The sequence below is a fragment of the Rhinopithecus bieti genome, unplaced genomic scaffold, assembly GCF_001698545.2.
Source record: "Rhinopithecus bieti isolate Rb0 unplaced genomic scaffold, ASM169854v2 scaffold_4666, whole genome shotgun sequence".
Lineage (NCBI taxonomy): Eukaryota > Metazoa > Chordata > Mammalia > Primates > Cercopithecidae > Rhinopithecus > Rhinopithecus bieti.
The window spans coordinates 751,345-753,688 of record NW_016804530.1 but is presented as its reverse complement, the minus strand read 5'-3'; the positions used below and the strand labels follow the sequence as shown (position 1 = coordinate 753,688).

Sequence of the window (2,344 nt, the reverse complement as noted above, 5' to 3'; positions counted from 1 at the left end):
AAAAAAAAAAAAAAAAAAAAAAAAAGTAATAGTCACACACTCACTTATAAGGAAGATTGGATTTGGGTCTGATAAATTATAGGTACTTGAGAAATTCTGTTTGATATTTTCAAATGTATAACTAATTTTTTCTTTCATCCTCTTCCACCATTCTTAATCTTGCAGCTCCTGGATCTCCCAGGTATCATTGAAGGTGCCAAGGATGGGAAAGGTAGAGGTCGTCAAGTCATTGCAGGTGAGTGGCACTTGCCACCATCCTGGGATATCATTCCCTTCTCTGATACTGTTCCTTTAGTCAAGGACTACTAGGCTTGAGGTTATACCACAGTGAAGGGCATAGTTTCACCTGACTTCTCATTAGAGGTGAAACTTGAAGGGACCTCAGCTGCAACGTTAGCAGTGTTCTGAATCTGTGCTGTCCAACATTGTAGCTCCTAGGCATGTATGGGTATAGAGCTCTTGAAATGTGCCTAGTACAATTAAGGAGCTAGTGGAGTCTGTATTGGACAATGCAGCTTTAGACGTTTTATATGGCCGTCATATTGAGATCTTCTGTTCTTCTCTTGTGTGGGATCTTCTATTTCCTAGAGGCAATGTTTACTTTTTTGGATGTTTTGCTGAAACACATTCTTTAATAACTTCCCCAGAGAGGATGAATGATACAGGTAAATTTTTGTCTTCTCTTTTTTTTTTTTTTTTTTGGAGGGGGACAGTGGCTCACTCTGTCATCTAGGCTGGAGTACAGTGGGACAATCCTGGCTCACTGCAACCTCTGCCTCCTGGGTTCAAGGAATCCTCCCATCTCAGCCTCCCAGGTAGCAGGGATTACAGGGGTGTGCCACTATGCCTGGCTAATTTTTTTTTCTTTCTTTTTTTTTTTTGTAGAGACGGAGTTTCACCATGTTGCCCAGGCTGGTCTCAAATTCCTGAGCTCAAGTGATCTGCCTGCCTTGGTTTCCCAGAGTGCTGTCCTTTCATGTTTGAAGATTATTTTTATTTTACCCTTGTACTGGGGTCATTAATTTTGCTATTCATAGATATATAAATTAGAAGTCATTTTCCCTCAGAAATTTGAAGAACACTCTTATAGCGTCTACTGTTGCTGTTGAGTCCAATAGTTAGAACTTTTTTTTTGTTTTTTGATAAATCACCAACTTCTTCCCCCTCACTGGAAGATCTTAAAAGCTACTTCAAGTAGTTCAAGTAGCTCCAAAACATTAGCCGGTGTGGTGGCAGGCACCTGTAGTCCCAGCTACTAGGGAGGCTGAGGCACCACCAAGCCCAGCTATTTTTTGTATTTTTAGTAGAGATGGGGTTTCACCATGTTAGCCAGGATGGTCTCGATCTCCTGATGCTGTGATCTGCCTGCCTCGGCCTCCCAAAGTGCTGGGATTACAGGCGTGACCCACCACACCTGGCCCTCTCTTTCTTTTCTTTAATTTATCTTGCTGGATATTTGGTGGAGCCTTTCTTTTTTTTGTTGTTGTTGGAACAGGGTCTCACTCTCACTCCCATTACCTAGCCTGGAGTGCAGTGGTGGGATCTCGGCTCACTGGAGCCTCAACTCCCTGGACTCAGGTGATCCACCTCAGCCTCCTGAGTAGCAGGGACTACAGGTGCGTGCCACCATACCTGGCTAATTTTTTTGTATTTTTAGTAGAGAGAGAGTTTTGCCATGTTTCCTGGGCTGCCTTTTTTTTTTTTTCTTCTTAATTTCCATCTCCCTTTCCTGGTGTGGTAGACTCTTTCAGCATGACTACTCATATCTTCCATTTTATTGGAAATTTTCCTGTTTTCTTTGATAATTTCCTCTGAGTTCCTTATTTATGGAAGGACTGCTAATAGTATGCTAGACTTCTGGGTTTATAATTTTCTTAACTTTCTTGTTTTATAAAGACAGAGTCTCACTCTGTCACCTAGGCTTGAGTGCAGCAGCCTGATCGTATGTAGCTCACCATAACTGTGAACTCCTAGGCTCAAGCAGTCTTCCCATGTCAGCTTTCTGAGTAGCTAGGACTACAGACATGCAACACCGCGCTGGGCTAAATTTTAAAAAATTTTTTGTAGGGGTCTTGCTGTCTTGCCCAGGCTGGTCTTGAGCCCCTGGGCTCAAGTGATCCTTCTGCCTTGGCCTCCCAAAGTGTTGGGATTACAGGTGTGACCCACTGCACTTGGCCCTTGTAATTTTTTAAAATTATCTTTTGTCTCTTAATTTTTTCTTTAAGTGATTTTCTCAGCATTATCTTCTAATCCTGCTATTGAGTGTATTTCTGCCGTAGTATTGTTTTTAATTTCTAAGACTTTGTTTCTGTCTTCTGATTTTTCCTTTTTTTTTTTTTTTTTT

The 2,344-nt window shown here is 41.6% G+C and overlaps 1 protein-coding gene across 1 annotated transcript in view; it reads left to right on the top strand.

Annotated features, from left to right (window-relative positions):
- DRG1 (developmentally regulated GTP binding protein 1) overlaps window positions 1-2,344 on the top strand; it is a 38,189-nt gene that overhangs the window by 12,795 nt on the left and 23,050 nt on the right. Inside the window, exon 4 of the mRNA XM_017868991.1 lies at window positions 166-235. Within this exon, the coding sequence (XP_017724480.1) occupies window positions 166-235 (70 nt within the window). The remainder of the gene's footprint in view (window positions 1-165; window positions 236-2,344) is intronic.